Source organism: Punica granatum, chromosome 1 (assembly GCF_007655135.1).
Source record: "Punica granatum isolate Tunisia-2019 chromosome 1, ASM765513v2, whole genome shotgun sequence".
In the NCBI taxonomy this organism is placed as follows: domain Eukaryota; kingdom Viridiplantae; phylum Streptophyta; class Magnoliopsida; order Myrtales; family Lythraceae; genus Punica; species Punica granatum.
This window is the reverse complement of record NC_045127.1, coordinates 14,668,753-14,685,635: the sequence shown is the minus strand read 5'-3', so window position 1 is coordinate 14,685,635 and position 16,883 is coordinate 14,668,753. Positions and strand designations below refer to the sequence as shown.

The following is a 16,883-nucleotide window of genomic DNA, read 5'->3' as shown; positions in this document are numbered from 1 at the left end:
AAATTAAAGAAACTTTCAGAGAAAATTGACGGTGGGAAACGGTTCCCGCACTCATCCCAGCATCCTGGACCTTCTAATTCTCTAAAGAAATTTTTTTCAGTTACAAACTCTTCTTCTTTTTTTTTCCCGGTAGTGCAAATTCATTAAAGACACACACACATATATATATATATATATATATATATATATTACTGATATAAAAGTGTGGAGCTCACATTTTTATTTACTCTTATTTCACTTTTATTGTTTATCCACATTTCATTTTTATAAATGCTCTTGCATCTCTTTTCAAATTCAAAAACTACCCCTCTCTCAATATTTCACTACCATAAATACCTTTATGTCTTTGCTCAAATTCCAAAACTACCCCTCTATTCTTTTTATGGATGCTACCCCTCACTATTTTTAAAATACGATTATTGACAAAAATTAGATACAAAATAATAACTTCTTTTATGTGAAATAACTTAAAGTTAAAAAGAAAACTATACATTTGGTCCTATAAGTTTGGTTACTTTTTGTTTTAGTTCCTTTTCTATTTTTTTATCATTTACATTCTATACCTTTGAATGCATTTTTATTTCAATCATTTTCCTTTTTTTTTGTTCGATTTAATCCAATACCTTTGACTTTTTTTGGTTAAGAAAAAATGTAAATTTGGTCCTCAATCTTTTTTTACTATTCCTTTTGTCCTAATTCTTTTTTGTTCGTCAAATATTACCTCAACATTAAACTTCTTACAAACATGATATATCTTGCAAACAAAATTACTATTGCATTCTTTTAGTCCACCAAAAATAATTACTTTTTAAAATTAAAAAATAAATAATAAATTAAAATAATAACATGAAGTATATGAATCTACTCGAAGTTGAGGGATAAGTAACCTCAACTGGGGTGGTGCTGGTCGTTAAACGAAGGATGATAACTTGAGAAGGAGAGAGGCGATGGTAGAGGATGACGCCGAGCACCACCATCCTAGGAGAGGTCACCATAGTCCTATTGATATATCAATGTTTCTCTTTGCAATCACAACCATTATTGTACTTTACGACATCATTCATTTGCATCACAAGCATGATTGGTGGCTATTGAGGTACAATTGCCTCTATTTTTCTATATTTTTCCCTTTCTTTGCTTGCAAATTCGGGTACTGATGGTTTCAACCCAAACTAACATTGCCGAGATTGCCTACATCCTAAACGCTTGCTCCCTCTCATTAACTCAAATAGGTTCATGATTTTGCTTTTATTATTTAATTTTTTAAAAAATTAAAAAATATTCTATTTCTAAAATGTTGTGTGAGCATTATTATGGAAAATTAAGTAGTAGAATTATAAGAATAAAACGTCTAATATTAAGAAAAAGATGAACTAAAAAATAATAAGTTTAAAAAGAAAACTACAAAAGGTTAAGGACCAAATTAAAAATTTCTCCAATAAAAAATTTGATAAAAGGAAAAAAATAGAAAAGTAAGCAAAAGAATTGGATGGAAATAAACCAAGAAAAAGGAAAAGGATTGTAATAGGAAAACATCCAAAATTGTAGGATGTAAACGATGAAAAAAAGTAGAAAAAGGACTAAAATAGAAAAAACAACTAAATTTAGAGGACAAAATGAACACATTTTCCAAAGAATTAATAGCGAGAAAATAAAAGATATAATATGAATTACAAATTTTATAATCTTTAATTATTAATATTCAATAAGATATAAACAAAAGATATTATCTTTTTTGATTTTCCAATGATATTTTGTTAGTAATAGCATATTTAAAAAATAATAATGCATTTTTAACATAATATAGTTTGACTTTTTAAATAAGACTACATATGAAATATTAAGTTTCTAATTCTTTTTTAGTTTCTATAATATTATTTATGATTGTTTTTTAATAAATGGGTTATTTACAAAAGCAGTTTTCAATTTTCTAATAATATTTCACATTTCTTTGCATACAATACTTTTGTTTTTTTAATTTTCAAATGATAAATATCGATTTTTTAATTTTACTTTTATAATATTATTTAATAAATTATGAGTTTTTTGTTCTATTTAATTTTTGGCTTAATGTGTCATTTACAAAGTTGTTTTTGAATATTCTTAATATTACAGTGTACATAATGCATTTTAAGGTTCTTAAATATTCTTAAATAAAACAATCGTAAAATTAAGGTTCTTAAATATTCCTTTTTAAGAATTTTTAATCTAGATTTCATGTTCTTTTTTTTTTTAGTGTGCAAATTTATCCAGTCCGTCGATTCACTAAGGAGTAAAATCCTCGGTATGAATTTTCTTCGTTTAACTTTAAATTCTAATATGTCATGATAAGATGTAATATTTACATAATATTTTGTGAGCTTTATTAATTGAATCCATCACCATATATATCCCTATTTCTTTATATTTTTACACTTCAAGTGGGGAGAGCGGTAGACTGGTTGCGACAGGGAAAGGCTTCGTGCTATCGGCGAAACTGGGAGAGAGGAGTCGCCATCGGACGTAAGTCTCGCCATTGAAGGACAAGACAGGGCCCCGCCGAATCAATAAACAATTGAAACGGCCGCCAAACCATCCCGTGAGATGAGACAGCCTCGGACCTTTTATACACAATTATATTTATCTATACATACACAGACCTGTATTTATGCTAGAATCCTCTTGCGCTCTCCCCAACCCGGAAAACCCTCCAATACACTCTTCTAGATGCCTCCTCTCCTCTGCTTGATCTGCTGCAACCTTCGCAATATTAAGGAGGCTCCTCTGTCTCCCAACAACCTCGTCCTGCCTGTGACCATTGACTGTGGTCTGCTGAGATTTCATCAACTCAAAGGCAATGTCACTCTCTGCTCTTTCCCCTGAAACGCGGTTGTTGAGTCCCTTCTCAGTCCCCGTCCCTAAGAGCCGGGAAACGACACCCTCCTGTGCAGAATCCACAGGAGCCCCAAAGGCGAGCTTGCACTGAGCTGCAGCTCCAAGGAGCTGAAATTCCTGTCCAAGAATGGCAAGAGCAGAGGCGGGTTCGAGGAAAGGAAGGGCCTTTCCCAGGTGGGTGCCGGAAAGATGTCGGTTTTGTGTGGTTTCGGGTACTGGGTTCAGGGGTTCAGGTGCTTCCCGTGGTTGGCTCTGAATTTCCACATGGCCCACAACCTCAGTCTCCACCCTTCTGCTCTGCAGCTTGTTCAGAACTCTGGGAACCTTCCAATGGTGGCGAAGCCGCTATACGGCATCCTATCCGATGCTTTTTACATTAATGGTGCTCATAGGTTGCCTTATATTTCCATCGGAGGTGAGTCGTCTCGGTTACTGCTGTAATTGACGCTCTTTCTTATGGCTGTTTCAGTGATGTTGGCCGGAAGCTCTGTTGATCCATACCCTCATTAGTTTGTCGAAAAGAACTATCTCTCGGCGTGATATTCGTCCTTCTTGTATGCCCATTTATGTCAATTCTATTTGCTTCTGTTCCTGCATCGGAGTTGGATTGGTTTAGTCAGTTGGACTGAGATTGTATGCCTTCTCTCTCATTATATGTCTGCCACGGTAGAAAAATTGTCAAGTCGGATTAATCTGTTCTTTATTGGGTAGGATACTTGATTTGTTTGTGGATGCAGTAAAGTTTTGGTTTTTCTTGAGTAGATTGAGCTGAGGAATCAGATGGACTTGTTTGCTATATCTTTTTGCTTTTTGTTGATCACTTGCTTCATGAAGCAACGAATTTAGCTTCCTGTTGCTTAGTGGATAAGTTTTCTTGACATGAAGTGCGTGGTTGGTTAACCAATGAGCCTCAGTATTAATTATTAGGTTCCCCTTTCCGTTTCATAGAATCAAAGTGTAGCTTATGAAGGCATGGATTTTACAGTCCTCTTGCAGGTTCTGTCGTGGGGCCCACTGGCATTGATCCCATCAGCTCGGGAAGCTCTTCCAAACCTCATGGCCTGTGTCCTTCTGAGTAATCTTGGAGCCTCCATCACGGAGGTGGCAATGGATGCTCTCGTAGCTGAGTACGGTCAGAGACACAGAGCAAATGGTCTCCAGTCTTATGCTTTCATGGCCTCGGCTGTCGGGGGCATACTTGGGAACTTCCTTGGTGGATATTTCTGGCCCACTGCAGCTTCCAAGACCATGTTCTTTGTATTCTCGATCCTACTGATTTTCCAGCTTGCTATTTCTATGGCAATTAAAGAGGAAGCTCTCGGAATACAAGCGCAGACCTCCCATTACGACGACAGACAGAGTTCTTCTATCTTGGGCATTATGGGGAGCCAAATGTCCAATCTTCGGAGGGCAATTCAAGAAGAGACCATCTCAAGTTCCCTTGTTTGGGTTGTGTCTTCCATCGCTATGGTCCCACTTTTGTCAGGTTCCATCTTCTGCTATCAAACCCAGTGCCTTCATCTGGACCCTGCAGTTCTTGGAATGTCCAGGGTTGTTGGCCAATTGGTTGCACTTTCAGCATCGTTTCTCTTCGATAGGTTCTGGAAGAGTGTCACAATGAGGAAGTTGATTGGTTGTACTCAGGCCCTTTATGCTTTCTCTCTTCTTCTGGACCTCGTCCTTGTGAAACAGATTAACCTCAGAATAGGAATCCCAAATGAGATCTTTGTCCTCTGCTTCTCGAGCTTAGCAGAGGCAATTGCGCAGTTTAAGCTTCTGCCCTTCATTGTGCTATTCGCGAACTTGTGCCCGAGGGGTTGCGAGGGATCTCTCATGTCCTTTTTAGCATCGGCACTATGTTTATCATCAATAGTTAGTGGATTTTTTGGTGTAGGGTTGGCTTCCTTAATCGGGATAACATCGGGTGACTTCTCAAGCCTAGCTGGGGGAATTCTTGTTCAGTTTGTTGCTGCTATGCTGCCTCTGAGGTGGATTGACAGGGTTCCTGCATCACCACCTATTGTGGAGAAGGAGAAGAAGAGGGGTAGAAGCAAGAGGAGTCGGAGGAATAAGAGGATCGGGAGGGTGGTGTTGAGGTTGCTTTATGCTTATCGACGTGAGAGAGAGTCCGAAACATTGCAAAGGTAAATTTGACAGTGACATAGTTCCGCATACAACCGCAGCTTTTGTCAAGATGTCTCCTGCATAGTATCTGGATCCAAAAGTTGGTGAGGATTAAAGACGCCATTCTAAGTCACAGTTCAGTGAACTCTGCGCTACTAATTCCACCAAGACAGATGGACATGGAAATACTCCGTTAGAAATTGTAATGCAGGTTCCCTCCGAGTTGAAGTGGCATGCAGGACATCCTGTTCTTGGAACAGATTTTGCCTCAAAGGCAACTGTTTCCTAGCTACTGGTCTACATTCTGCTAGAGGAAAAGAAACATCCGTCTCTTACATATGATCAGCTATTCTTTCGGAAATCAGATCATGCGCGTGTGGATATTAAGCAGGTTCTGACTTGAATCCGAGTAGTACTGGTTGAGAGTTGAGACTAGTGTGGAAAGCCAACGGTGCGGATTCAACTTCTTCAACTAGGAAGCCACATGATGAATCATTGAATCTCAAGTCCTATGGAACAGAGATATATCTCTGGGATGCTAGCTGCTCCAGCCTAAGAGTAGTTATGGTTCGGTTCGTTTTCTTTTGGCCGTTGATCATGGTCTGTATAATTCTTTCAAACTAAATCATATTTTATTGCGATATCACAGCTCTGAAATGAAAATCCATAATATTTAACGTTTAATTTTATGGCGCTAAATTTTTCTCTAGGGTGTTGAGAAAATCAAGGGAATAGAACTAGAACAACCAAATTTAGGCAAAGAACCAGACAAATAATTACTGGATTGAATCCTTAAACAAAACAAAACCGTGAAACTTCTTAATGTTTCTGTTGTCATCTCGTACGGTCCAGTCAGGGAAGCATCGATCATTTATCGACACAAACAACAAAAGGAAAATGACAGCGTCAGATGACGTGTCACTTCCTCTAATTTCCCAAAACAGACTCGTAGATTCTGTTTGGGCGGTTGGGGCGTTTTTTTTCCCTATTGGGCTGCCGTTGACGGTCCAAGGTAGAAGGAGGAGGAGGAGAGGCCGAGGAACATCCACAGGACGAGGAGGAGGAGGTAGAGGCACCACGGCCGCTGCCTCTGCGCCATGGAATGTGGTAGGAACGGAAACCCAACGTTGCCTGCTCCCCGGAGGGTCATGGTGGTGGTGGAGCCGACCAGGGAGGCTGCAGGCGCCCTCCAGTATGCCCTCTGTCATGGGGTAGTTGAGCGCGACGAGCTCATCCTCCTCTACGTGGACAGCCCGAACTCGTGGAGGAACACTCTCTCGACCCTGTTCAGGCAGTCCGGCGTCATTGCTTTCCCTGCAGGTGGTGGGACCGGGAGCACAAGCGGCTCCTTCACCTTCTCTTACCATGGCGTGGAGGGGGACTTTCTCGAGGAGACGAGGCGAGTGTGCAAGGCGGCTCAGCCAAGCGTGCGGGTGAGAACGGAGAGGGTGGAGATGGAAGGAGGGAGGGATAAGGCTTCCATGATACTTTTACAGAGCAAGTTGCATGGCGTTGATGTCCTCATCATTGGGCAGAGGAGGAGCCTTTCAACAGCAATATTAGGGTGAAATTTGTTTTCCTTTCCTTAAAAATTATTTTGACATTTATTTTATTTTTGTTTTAACACTCAATTTATTTCATCTGTAAGATTATTTGCTAAAAAGTGATTTCAGGAAAAAATATATATATATGAATCCCGAAAACCGTGAATCGATGTTTGTGTAGACAATTGCTTGGATATCGTAACGGTTACATAAACTGAAGTTGAACATATATGACTTTACATCCTGTTTGGTATGTGGAAACAGATCGAAGCGGCAAGGAAGTTCACTGAGAGGGGTGAGAGTGGCGGACACGGCAGAATATCTGATCGAGAACTGTAGCTGTGCTTGCGTCGCTGTACAGAGAAAAGGTCAAAACGCGGGGTACCTGCTGAACACCAAGACCTTCAGGAACTTCTGGCTCCTCGCCTAGGCTCAAGGTCCCTATCATATCATTCGGCGACTCAACTAGCAACTTCTTAACCCGAGAGAAGAAGAGGTCATTCATCAAACCTGCATATGGTAACAGGCGTGTCTAATCTACACAACAGAGAATTTGGTGGATAAGAAAGAAGCAACTACATGATTCTGTGGGGCACTTGTGGTTTCTTTTGTTGATCTTGAAATGCTTGAGATGTTATGTTCGATTTGGTTTTAAGATGATCAGAGGAAACAAATTAATCTGTACATATTTCAGAAGCGCCAGTCCCCGAAGATGAGAATTATATGGAAATGTATAAGACAATCAGCAGAGCACCAACATCAAGTTTGTTCTCGTTTGGAAGGAACTTTGCTCTTTCAAGTCTAATTCGATCTTAATCTCAAGCAGTTCATTTCTTGAATAATGATTTTTGGATTTTTCAACGACCACAGTCCACTGACGCATGAGACGAGTGAACTTTTGAATACCCCTGAAATCGTCTTTCCCGAGTAAGTGGGAGAATGATCTTATATAGGGAGCGTCTCCTACTCGACTTGATTGTCTTGTCTTTGGTTGTTTTTGGGTTATTGTTCTCAGAGTGGATGAACACGGGTGGGTAAGTATAGTCGATGTTCTTCAGGGGTGATATACAACCTCGAAGTTGGACCAGGAAACGACTCATCAGTGGTGGTAATCTCTGAAGCTCAGCTGGCCATTAGAGCTTGAAATTAGGTCTGATATGATCATTTCCGGTTTGTTGTCAGGTACTTATGCTGAATTTTGTTCAGTTCCTATCCTACTAAGACGAGATTGTAGAGACAAATGTTCTTCCTCATGCATATTGACAAACTGCTCAATGCAAGAAGTACTAATATCGCGCACTTCATAGTCTGTAGTCAGAGAAGCTGTTAGATCCCCCGAATGGAGAGAGATATGGCTTGGAAGTCTTCCATCCAGATCCCCCTCACTCACTGTTGAAGCAGTAGTTGAATCCTCTGGACCAAATGCAGCAGGAAATGGCAGGCTTCTCCATAATACTGGGGAGTTTAAATTGAGAGATCTTCTGATGGTGACACCAGTCTTCCTGTAAGATCGAGAACGAGCCTTCAACTTGCAGGGGCTCCATACTTAATGTTCATGGCCGTAGCTGCCTGAGCAACATGCTGAACCCCACTAGGCCATGATGTCTTCCACGGCTCCGAAAAATTCACATTAGGGGCTAGAAATTCAAAATAATTTTGGTAAATAACCTAAAAAAACACATACTATTCAAACATTCTCTAATCTAGCACAAACTTTAAAAATATTCTAAAAAAACACGAAGTTTCAAAATTTTCCCTAATCTAGCATGCAGTCTCCTTCTGTCCAAACAAAACCGTCGAATGCTGACGTGGCCGTTAACTTTTGTACACATGGCCATTATCCTCCACGTAAACGCCATTAAGTTCTTGTCTGAGCCGAGGAAAAATGAGAATGGGAATGAATATCAGGAGAGGGAGTGACCGTGAAGGTCATGTACTGATGGTGAGGGGATCATTTGATGAACTTCATTGCAGGAGATGAGGATGATCCGAGAGATGGTGGTCTGAAAGGAAAAGAAAGTGATCAGGAGAAGCCATTGAGAGTGAGGGAAGGAGAGTTCTCGTGACTGAGAAAAAGTAAGCTCGTGAGTTCCAGCCGAGAGTCTTCTAATACCCGGGAGTTGGAGGAGGAAGTCGGAGAAGAAGAGAGCAGTAGAGATTGATGTTGATGATGTAGAGGAGCTGATGGTCAAGCTCAGGGTCGAGAGGTGATGGGAGATGTCTCTGTTTTCTGGTGTCCAGAGAGGAAGAGATAGAGAGAGAACGAGAGAGAGGTTGGTGATTGTGATCTGGTCTCATTCGGTTCAGAGCAGGGAATAGGCAAGGTTGTCTGTTGACTGATGTAGCAGGATGGCGTCCAGAGAGAGAGTGAGGGTTGCTTTGCTGTAACCGAAGAAGAGCCGCAGGGGAAGGGAAGCAACTCCCGCAGTTGCAGAGCTGGGGCAGGCCAGAAAAAAATGAAGTTGATGGAGGTGACGGGACGGCACGTTTGCGTGAAGATGATGGAGAGGCAGATGATGGGCATGACAGCTCGGTACTGGGACAGAGTTGCAGGGAGGAGCTGGTTGGACTCAGGGAAGCAAGCCAGCAACCTGTGCAAAAAGCAGAGAAGAGAACCGAAGAGAAAGGAAAAAGAAACGAAGAAAAAAATGGTCGACTAGTCCCGGAAGAAAAAGAAAAGAAAAGGAAGGAAGGAAGGAAGGAAGGAAAGTGGAACAGGTTTTGAAGGGAAAAGGATATTGGGGAGGGGGGAGGGCCCGCCAATTGCCTTAACCGCCTTTACGTGAAGGATAACGGTCACGTGTAGAAAAGTTAACGGCCACATCAGCATTTGACGGTTTTGTTTGGACGGAAGGACACGGCATGCTAGATTAAGAATAATTTTGAAATTTCGTGTTTTCTTAGAAAATTTTTAAAGTTCGTGCTATACTAGGGAATGTTTAAATAGTACGTGCTTTTTTTGGTTATTTACCCAAATAATATTATCGAGAAAAAATAAGGAACAGGAGGAAGTGCAGAGAGTTGTGTCAGGTAATTTCTATGTTTAGATCTGTCGTTCTCTCATCCTTACAGAAATTGGTGAGCTTCTGTCTGGGCAATTCGCTTCTAGAGTGCCTATCCTTGGAAGAGATAATCACTTACAACTGCCCCCGAATGGGCGTGTCCAGGGATCCAGTTTAAGTGGATGATGACAGGAGCATAGAATCGCATGGCGAAAGTGATATAAATCAGCAGTCTGGTTATTTCCTTTCCCAGTAGAAAGGGAAGGTTTATTTGATGTAAACTTTCCACAGGTATATATGGAAGAAGTAAACTGTTAGAATGAAGGATGCACGAAAGATAAGGATACGTGTTGCTACTCCTAGTGAGATCATTCTTCTTTTCGCAGGAAAACCACCAAACCGGCGACAAAAGATGGGAACTCTGGTAATTTACCTTAAAAGTTATTGTCTTCGACTGATGACATATTTCAGGGGCCTTGACATCAGACGGACATAAAAATGTAGGTGTTTCCAAATTGTCGTTTCATTTAATGAAAGCCTAAACTGAAGGCTTGTTCCAATTAGTAGTTCGAGATTTATATCTGCATATATCAAACTGGTGTGTTGACTCGTTTTTACTTCTTGGATCACTGAGAAGCTTGTTCTTCGTCAGTGCAGAGGATCTTCCGACAAGCTCATTGCCAATTATTGATTCATATTATCCGTTGCAGAGGATTCTCCAACAAACTCTTTAGCTGGCAAAATTGTCTTCTCGTTCTCATAGTAAAGTTAATCCAACAAACTTTTGGATGCCGGGACCAGTTTTGGGAATGGTTGAAGAGACCTTTTAGGAGCACTTGCAATCAATCTCACCCGCGCTAGCTACTTATTATCACATAAATGAGCATACTATTATGAGATATGGAATATATTTCCGGGATTTTTCCCGAGATTTGTTCCATCAATATCTCTTCCTATACTTTAGGATACTGGATGTTTCTTTGTATAGTTGATGTAATATTGGCTAGTCAGTTGGCATAATTCCCTTTTAGCATACTTAGTATTTAGACTAATGTAATCGGTCCTATATATATGTTTACGTTCTATACATAAATGAAGTTATGATCTTCCATTCAATCAATTCTCATCTTTGCACACATACGAATATTGCATAAAGATGTATTAACCCTATTGAAGATCACAAAATGCTGCTTGAGTTCTCATCTTGATTGCCTTTGTGTTCTACTATCAATGCATATGGAGAGTGTTGATCATATAACTCTTCATATGTCACTTGCTCATTTTGGCATAAAACCCTATACGAATATTGCATAAAGATGTATTAACCCTATTGAAGATCACAAAATGCTGCTTGAGTTCTCATCTTGATTGCCTTTGTGTTCTACTATCAATGCATATGGAGAGTGTTGATCGTATAACTCTTCATATGTCACTTGCTCATTTCTCTTTGTGTTGATAAAGACAGAGTACTCCGTTTGATCTTTGCTGTCTCAGTAGATTAGGTGGTGATCCACCAGTTCTTACTAAAATGTCGGACTGCATTTTTCAAACTGAAATGAATATGGCTACTAAAATTGCATTGACCATGAGGCACTCATAATCATCATGCAAAGCCAAAGTATGCCACGAGTTAAAGAGACATCCAACTCATTTATGAACAAGATTAGTGTGTGCAACAACCCAAAGAACATGCGAGCCAAAATCCCCGAGAACCACTCGGGATGTACTTTTTTTGACCCTTAAAAGCATGACTAGATATTTGATGATCGATTTGTCTGTGGGTTGATGCTTGATCCTTTAGTGGCCACTCCAATACTTGCTTAAATCAGCTTAAACTTCAAAGACGACCTTAAAATCGGTTATGTCTAATAATTGAATTTCGGTCTTAATGAGCTTAAATCGAGCTAGAACCGATATTAAAGTACAAATTGGACAAAGGGGGGGTTGTTGGGTCCCCATAACCCCACATGGCCGAGACATCAAAGAGGATAGGCACGGGTTTGCTTGAGCATCCTTGCTTGACTCGAGTTAGATTCGTGTTAGAATCGATGATTCCATTATATTCATGGTAGGTTTGGGCAGCAGGATCTGGTGTTCATGATGATTCTTGGATGTTGCTGGATGATATTTGATGATGTTCGACTGTGACTTTAGTAGATTATTGTGATTTAAGTCGTTTTTAGATTGCACCTTACACTAACCTAGTTAATCACTTGAATTTGGCATAAAAACGGGATTAATTGTGTCGTGTATTGAGCTTGAATCAACTGCAATAGCTCGTGTATTGACTTAACACGCAAAGTAAAGCGTGAAACGAGTTTGAGTGTGCTGAATCGAGCCTGGAAAGGGGCTGGCCAGCTCTGGACAGAACCGACTGACCTGAACACCCTTTGCACTCGGGCGAGTTGTTGGGTCGGGTCGTATCCATTCCCTTGTTGCCAAGCTATTCGAGGCACGGGAGAGCCCGCTGGGCTCAATTTTAAGGCCAATGAGCCAGTCCAAGCCTCCCTTTCCCTTTCGAAAATTAAAATCGACCCAACACATCTTGATCCGACTGTAAATCCGTTTTGCCATGATTTTTCAGTAATCAAAGCCCGATCCATATAGATTCTTTTTCGTAATTGACGTTGAGTTTGATATGGAATTTCACACACGAGTACTAGTACCGGGATTTGAATTATTTTGGATTTGAATTGTACATGATAGCTCAGGCGGGATTTGTGAAAAGAAAAGATCAAATTATCTTATTTGGGCGGGATTCGAGGTAAAAGTGAGGAATTTTTACTTGACTTGATTTGAATTGTAACTCTCGTGAGAACCCTGGGTTTGGCAGATGATGAAATCTTAGAGCACACATTGTAATCAATTTAATTGAGCTAGCTAGCTATCTGGAATGGTTAGGAAAGTGGCTAGAAAGCATTGGATCAAATTGCATGAATAAGGACTTGGACTAATTAATTGGGCTAGATAGATATAAATGAGTTCAGGCCTATCTAAGATCCATCAATAGTAATTGGATAGTATTATCCCTTGGTCTATCTAAGACCTGGCCACACTCATTTATTAATCCACTTGGCACAAGTTGGGCCCATTTAGGGTCCATGTCTTGGCACTAAGCACTATAGGCCAATTAAGGTCCATTTTTCACACTTTTAGTCCACGTAACACATTTGACCCACATAGGGTCCATGGTAGCACCCACTTGCACCATGGGGCCTAGCTAAAGTCCATATTAGGTCATAAACAATGTTCATGGACAGGGTTTAGCACTGCTGAATCCTTCTTAAATCCAAACCATTTGAAAAGGTTTCGCCTTCAAACCCTTCCCAAACTCGTCAAGAATGTCGAGAAAAATTTTCAAGTCCTTCACACTAAGTTAACAACTTCCCACCACGAGCCCGTCTTTTACCCACTAATACATTTTCAACCAATATAAAAAGCTTAAATAGCAGTGACACTTACGATTGTCCATTTGGTTCAAACCAAATCAAACCAACAAAACTAAACTAATCTTTTTTGTCGAAAATGGAAATCGAAAATCGAATCGAAGTAACTTAAAATTGAACCAAGCCGAACCGCAAAAATTTTGGTTCGATTTCGGTTTGGAACTGGATAAACCAAAAAAAAATCCCATTAATTCAAGGGTAAATTACATATTTGGTACAAAAAGTTTTTAAGAGGTAATACTTTGGTACAAAATATTTATTTTCAATATTTTAATAAAAAATTCAAACTACTGCAATCAAATGCATTCCGTCTATCCTCCTTGACACCGTTAGTTTTTGGTGACGTAGCGTGTCCCACGCCCACGTGCTCGCGTTCACAAGTTCATGCGCAGGGGAGCAGCAAAGCAATGGACATCTCGACCAAGGGCGGCTCGGGGTCGGCATCGGCTTCAGGAAGCGGAGCAGCAGCAGCAGCAGCGAGATCTGGGGCACGGGCTTCATCCTCGTCTTCTTCCCGGAGGAGCCTTAAGAAACGCCACAGGAATCAATAACTTATTGCACTAGAAAAGAAATACAAAACTCGACGCAGCCTTAATTTAAGTTGGATGCGTTACATTAACAACAGAACAAAGTGCGGATCACGAATCTAAGGTGTTGTGCTCTGTCTTTTGTAGCTTATCCTCGGGCTCCTCACTGTCATGGTGTCTGAGGGAACCATTCACTGCTTCAGCGCCCAGGTGAGAGAGGTGCTTGCTTGTGATCTGACGGCCCGCCCGTAACTTCGGTCCCCAGTGCCTCTCTGGATTCGGAAGGAACACTACCACCTTCGTGGCCCTCAAGGATGCAACCGCACTGGCAAAATTAGCCTGTAAAAACTCCTCCTTCGCTCAGTAAGCTCTTGCCCTGTTTCCCTTCTTCCCCCTCTTCCCCTTCTCGGTCGCCCTCCGCCGCCGCGCGATCGAGCAATGGGTACAGTGAGCTAAGGACCGATCACCGAAATTCCTGTGAGCTAGCTCGGATCTGCCGAAGTTGTGAGGCATAGCAGAGACATGAAGTGCGACTCGGACTCGATGGAGACGATGAGCGAGCTGTTGACGAGAGAGGGCCGCCGGGCAGTCGTCACCGGTGGTGGCAGACGGGAGGGCTGTCGCCGCTGCCCCCTTGCTCATCCCCTTTTCGTCTTCCCCCTTCTTCTTCCCCTGCCCGATTTAGGGCTTTCCCCTGTTTCTTCCCTTTCTATTTTCTTCTTTCTATTCTTATTTTTTCAGTTAAAGATCAGAGATAAGAGAGATGAGAGAGATATTGGGGGGGGGGGGGCTGAGAGAGGAGAGAAGGGAGAGAGACGTGTGAGAGAGAGGAGAAATGGGAGAGATCTGGAGGAGAGAGAGGGGAGAGAGGAAAGTGGGATTGTTGGATTTGATTCAGTAATTGCGGTCTAACATATATATTAATTAGTTATGTATTAAGATTATCTTTGTTATTGGCCCGATTAAGTGATTTCCTATATTTTAAAGTGTTGGGCCTTATCGATATCTCGGCATAGTATGGGGTCTAATGTTCAGAGACTATAAGGTAATTTTTAATTTGATGATGAATATAATTAAAAATTACAATAATCTCAAGTACTTAGAAATTATAATAACTTAAGGGTCTTGAGATTTTTAACCGAATTATATGTTAAATAGAAGCTCTTCTGAGGTCACATTACTCCACGTCATAACGTATTGACTTAGAAGACCAGATTATCCGTCTCTTGCTCACTTATGGCTTCCTCAATTAATCCAGGTACACTTCTAATTACTCAATTGGTTCGGCGACATGGACATTTGAGATCTTGGCATTTCAAGTATATTACTCCTCAATCGGGCTCAATATCCTTATATCTTCCTCGTAATTAACTATCGTCTTTGAGGGCATTCCGCAGAATCTAAGCCTCGAGGTCTCATGTTTATCTCATTTCCCTCATACCCCTATGCACTCTCCAGGCCCACCGAGAGGCACGCGCTATGCACAACAACAATAATGTTTAACCCGAATTTTCACAAATGACCGATAATATGTAAAAGAATGGTCCATGAGCTTGCCTTGTGGATGTCGTCGCTGGTGTAAGCTGCCACATTTTTTTTTCCAATGAATGCTTGTACCGAAGGTTGTAGGCCTTCCTCAATAGATCACCACCAACAGCTTTTCAGGAGACGATACCCAAACAATCTGGACTGCTTTAGTGCTTTCTGTTATGTTATGTGTTACATAACATAGTTACATAATTAAATGGCGCCTTCACTTCTGGCCAAAGAAGAAAAAAAAAAAAAGCACCCATCATTTTATCATCATTTCCATGATATTAATTCATGGTCAAATGTATACATAGTTGAATTTAACTATGAAACTACAAAATCGAATATTAATCAAGGGCGGCTGACAAATATATGAATTCGATGGCAGGATCACCATCCGTTCTATGAAACATGAAATTGAGGGTTAATACCTTAGCTAGGATTTTGAAAGAGCCAAATGTGCACAGTGGGAAGGGCAATGAAGTCGGAACCTCTCCTAAGTTGCACTATATCAAGAACCTCAAGCGATTAATATTGATTTGTTGAGTTAGAGCTAGGATGGAATTGAGCGGCTCTCGGGATGGAGATTTTAATAGGCTAGAGAAAGCTAGCGGAAAAGCTTGAGAGATTGGTTTGAGTTGAGGTGAAGAGAGACGGAGAGGGAGATGATGAAGGCCAAGAGAAACATGTATGTATATGGAGAAAACTTGTCAAGACAAATTGAGTCATTGTGGAATAGGTTCTGATTATTTTAAGACTATTTCATCGAATGTATATATCGAAAATCATATTTAATTTTCTCGATATTCTCCTTATATCGAACATAGAATTTAGAAAGATATGTATAAATAATGTACTTACAAAGTATTAATGATAACTTTTACATATATATATATATATATAATAGATGTATTTACATATGGGCCTATTTATTTTAATTGGGCTAGGCCAATTAGCCCATTTTACTCTATTCCTTTCTTCCCGACAAGCTTCCACCGCCTCTTTCTTCCTAATAAACTTCCACCGCCGCACTTTTGTGTTGCCTTAATCGAGCTCAAAAATAGAGAGAGAGAGAGAGAGCAGAGAGAGAGAATAATTAGGGAGGGAGAGCTAGAGAGATAGGAAATCGTTTCACAAGGAAGAGCTTAACCCTACACTCTGTTCGGGTATTGACTGATTTCGGGTATGTGTTATGAAATTTCCTTTTTATCCATTGGTCAGTGTATGCAAACGGGAACAGAGGGAATAGCGAGGGGGAGAGTGCGAAGAGATGGACTTCAGCTGCAACTCTTGGAAGAATCTACGAAGAGGGAAGCAACGAATGAAGTAGGCCGGAAGCTAAGAAATAGGAAAGGCCATTTCAGATGTGATGTTCAGCTTGTCTTAGATAATTGTCACTTTTTTGGCTATTTATATCACTGAAATCATTGTCTTGGTCTCATGTTTGTTGTTGGTTAATTACCAACTGAAATTCCCTTTTCTTGTTTGAGGATAGTTGATTTGAAGTTTATTTTTCTGTTAAATTGTACTTGAGTGAACCAAAGAGCTTTAAATTGCCTTCAATCGACATCTGGGAGTTCAACTAGGTGTTCTTGAATGTATATATGTGTGTATGTGTGTGTATTGTTCTCTGAGCGCTTTATAAACTTGCGTGTCATTTCTTGTGAAGGACTAGATAGTATATGAGTTTATTAAAGCACTACGTTGAAGGAATTAAAGGTTTTCGAGTGTTGATTAATTAAGCATGAAAAACTGATTTTATATTTGTGTTTACTAACGGTCTTTTTCCTTGTTAATCAAGTTGCTTTATTTTGATGATGAAATGTCGAACTTCCT

General features: G+C 40.5%; 2 protein-coding genes and 1 long non-coding RNA gene across 3 annotated transcripts; 2 read left to right on the top strand and 1 right to left on the bottom strand.

Moving 5' to 3' along the window:
- The first annotated feature begins 2,912 nt into the window (after positions 1-2,912).
- On the top strand, positions 2,913-5,682 carry LOC116192915 (probable folate-biopterin transporter 8, chloroplastic). Its single transcript, XM_031521620.1, has 2 exons — positions 2,913-3,289; positions 3,860-5,682. The coding sequence occupies exons 1-2, from the start codon at positions 3,064-3,066 to the stop codon at positions 5,020-5,022; spliced, it is 1,389 nt and encodes a 462-aa protein (XP_031377480.1). The 5' UTR covers positions 2,913-3,063; the 3' UTR covers positions 5,023-5,682.
- Positions 5,683-5,973: 291 nt separating this feature from the next.
- LOC116192289 lies at positions 5,974-7,347 on the top strand. Its single transcript, XM_031520798.1, has 2 exons — positions 5,974-6,562; positions 6,807-7,347. Exons 1-2 carry the CDS (start codon positions 6,096-6,098, stop codon positions 6,970-6,972), a joined length of 633 nt encoding a protein of 210 aa, XP_031376658.1. The 5' UTR covers positions 5,974-6,095; the 3' UTR covers positions 6,973-7,347.
- A 5,810-nt stretch (positions 7,348-13,157) lies between these two features.
- Positions 13,158-14,277, bottom strand: LOC116210985. The gene is made up of 2 exons (XR_004157609.1): positions 13,605-14,277; positions 13,158-13,514 (listed from the first exon to the last, which is right to left on the bottom strand). It is a non-coding gene; the product is annotated as an uncharacterized LOC116210985 (long non-coding RNA).
- Between the last annotated feature and the right edge of the window lie 2,606 nt (positions 14,278-16,883).

Bases quoted from the DNA above. Each gene is read 5' to 3' on its own strand.
- LOC116192915 (XM_031521620.1), top strand. From the start codon at position 3,064: ATGTCGGTTTTGTGTGGTTTCGGGTACTGGGTTCAGGGGTTCAGGTGC. The intron at 3,290-3,859 runs GTGAGTCGTCTC...TGGATTTTACAG, and splicing joins GCCTTATATTTCCATCGGAG to TCCTCTTGCAGGTTCTGTCG.
- LOC116192289 (XM_031520798.1), top strand. From the start codon at position 6,096: ATGGAATGTGGTAGGAACGGAAACCCAACGTTGCCTGCTCCCCGGAGG. The intron at 6,563-6,806 runs GTGAAATTTGTT...ATGTGGAAACAG, and splicing joins CTTTCAACAGCAATATTAGG to ATCGAAGCGGCAAGGAAGTT.